General features: G+C 41.2%; 1 protein-coding gene across 1 annotated transcript; it reads right to left on the minus strand.

Moving 5' to 3' along the window:
- Positions 1-1,355: 1,355 nt before the first annotated feature.
- LOC114937260 (uncharacterized) lies at positions 1,356-2,225 on the minus strand. The gene has a single exon (XM_029310676.2). The coding sequence runs from the start codon at positions 2,223-2,225 to the stop codon at positions 1,356-1,358; it is 870 nt and encodes a 289-aa protein (XP_029166509.2).
- Between the last annotated feature and the right edge of the window lie 226 nt (positions 2,226-2,451).

The following is a 2,451-nucleotide window of genomic DNA, read 5'->3' on the forward strand; positions in this document are numbered from 1 at the left end:
TGACAAGTGTACACCACCTTATCCTATTTACTACTAATAGAACGATACTCTGTCATAAGGTAAATTCGTTGCTACAATTCTGAGATGCACGTTTAGTAAAGTGAACGTACGCGTTAGCCTTTAAGGACCAGAATTCACACGGGATAACCGTGTACTTCTTTACCATTCCCAGCTTACTCTCTCACCGCTCTATAAACCAAACGAATTACTTTACCAAACCGAATGACAGAGGTCTTGATAATTATTAAGAATTATTACTTCAATATTTAAGATTTTAGTTATTTATGTTTGAAACTACAAATATTAATATTCTTGATATAGATATTAATACGCATTCAGAATCCTTTTTCTTTTTCTACTTTATTATCAATTTCAGTTTAATATCATTTAATTATAACAATAATTGACACAAGGCTTAATTAATTAACAGGTGAAGGGCATCCTAGCATAGATTAACCTTTCATCTCATTTTGATTTCGTTAACGAGTAAATCACGATATAAACGTGAGTCTAATTCAATTATTTTACATTATAAAATATTCTTCGATCAATAATGCATATTATTCATATAAAATTATCCAACCATTAGATGGTCTCTCCCTTCCGAAGGAGGAATCAAATTGATCGCGACGAGCAACGTCTCCATAGACTACGCGAACGTAGGACAAGAAGGCCCCTTAATTTACATGTCCAGATCTTTCCAACGCGAATAATCGTTCGATCCCCTTCTCCAGACGTTTATTCGCCCATAAATAATCTTCCGCCTTACATTGATTATTCTCATCCGCAATTTCCGGATCCGTCACATTCAGAATCAAATACGAATCATAATTTCTTACCCGATCCCGAATATTATATTCCGGATCCAAGCCAACATATCGTATCATCATACGATCCCATTCTACAACCTCGTAACGAACAAGACCTCTACATTTTCGACGAGGACACCGCTAACCTCACATTCAACGACACTCGCGATTTCATCCCCGAAGGAGCTCGGGACAACTTCGCATCTTTTATTACTTACCTTAATCAGTCTGACAATCCGGAAGAGGAACTTAGCAATATTATAACTCGATTTCAAGTTCCTTACGAACCACGTCAGGACCTATAACCCTTATATCAACGAGAAGGTTTTATGAATAAATAAACGATATTATATTAACAAATTATCTTTATTTATCAACCCGACCCGTCAGTTTCCTTCTCTGTCCGATACTCTCAACCGAATCTCAAGCTCTCGGCATCCCTGGGTATAGCCGGCCTAGCAGGTTGCCCATAAAAAATAGAGAGCAGCTTCTCAAACGTTTAACCGAGGTAGACGCGAGAGAAGACCGACTTGTGCAGAAGGCAACTTACCGCCAGGTGAATTGTTGGACGTAACAAGTTATAGAGGAACACTTCAAGTTCCACTCGCTTCGCGTTTTTTGACAGAATTTTTGTGAGACGCAATAAACAAGCATATCGTCCCACTGAACAACCGGTCGACTCAAATTCGTCAGCGCGGCCAGCGATGCAGCCACCGTGTCTCGCAATCTCTTTAACTCGCCTACGCTTTCATGTTTCATAACGGGCATGTACATGAAAGCATGCAAGTGAGTATTAATCAAGGTCGCCTCATCATTATATTCGGCAATTAAGAGTTGCCACGCCAATTCGTAATTCGGATCCGAAATCTTTAAATTATTTATTATTAAGGCAGCGTCACCGATGACACTTGTTTTCAGGTAATGAAACTTTTGAGTGTTAGTGAGCGTACCGTTACTAGCAACGAGAGACTCGAAAGTCTTCTTGAAGCTTTCCCATTCGGAAAACTTCCCCGAAAATTTCGGAAGCGTAATACGAGGCAACTGGAAACCATTATTATTACTGTCGCGAAACGAGGAGTCAGTGCTACGATCGAGAGAAGGCGGTGAAGAGACGCTTAATTTACTTATCATATCACGGAGCGTATCGGCCGTCTCGAGGTAGACATCCTCAGCGATTAGAAAATCTTCATCGACGAAGTAGGCAACCTTCGCCCGTTCATCTGAAGACGTAGATTGTAAGAGCTTGACGTGGAGCTCCCTGCAGGATGCCCAGAGCGACGTAAGCTCGTCCAATCGTTCTTGAATTTTTGGCAGGGTAATATTGACCTTAGCCAACTTTTTGTAATTCACGAGCACGCGTTTCACTTGAGAGATCGTGTCTAATTGCGCGATCAACAGATCTTTTGCTGTCGACATTTTTTTTTTTTTTTTTGAGCAACGTCAGTAGTACAGACGGAAAGATTCGCGGACGCTTTTTCTATCGAACACGACGCGTATGTCTCAAGTTTGACTTGAGACCATTGATTATGTCAGGCGCGTGAACGGCGCGGACGGCAAGAGTTCGCGGACGACCTTGTTGTCGAAACGCGACGAATTTGTCTCAAAAGAGACCACTGAGTATGTCGGGCGCGTGAACGGCGCC

The sequence above is a fragment of the Nylanderia fulva genome, unplaced genomic scaffold (genome assembly GCF_048542155.1).
Source record: "Nylanderia fulva isolate GAGA-0341 unplaced genomic scaffold, ASM4854215v1 Scaffold689, whole genome shotgun sequence".
Taxonomy (NCBI): domain Eukaryota; kingdom Metazoa; phylum Arthropoda; class Insecta; order Hymenoptera; family Formicidae; genus Nylanderia; species Nylanderia fulva.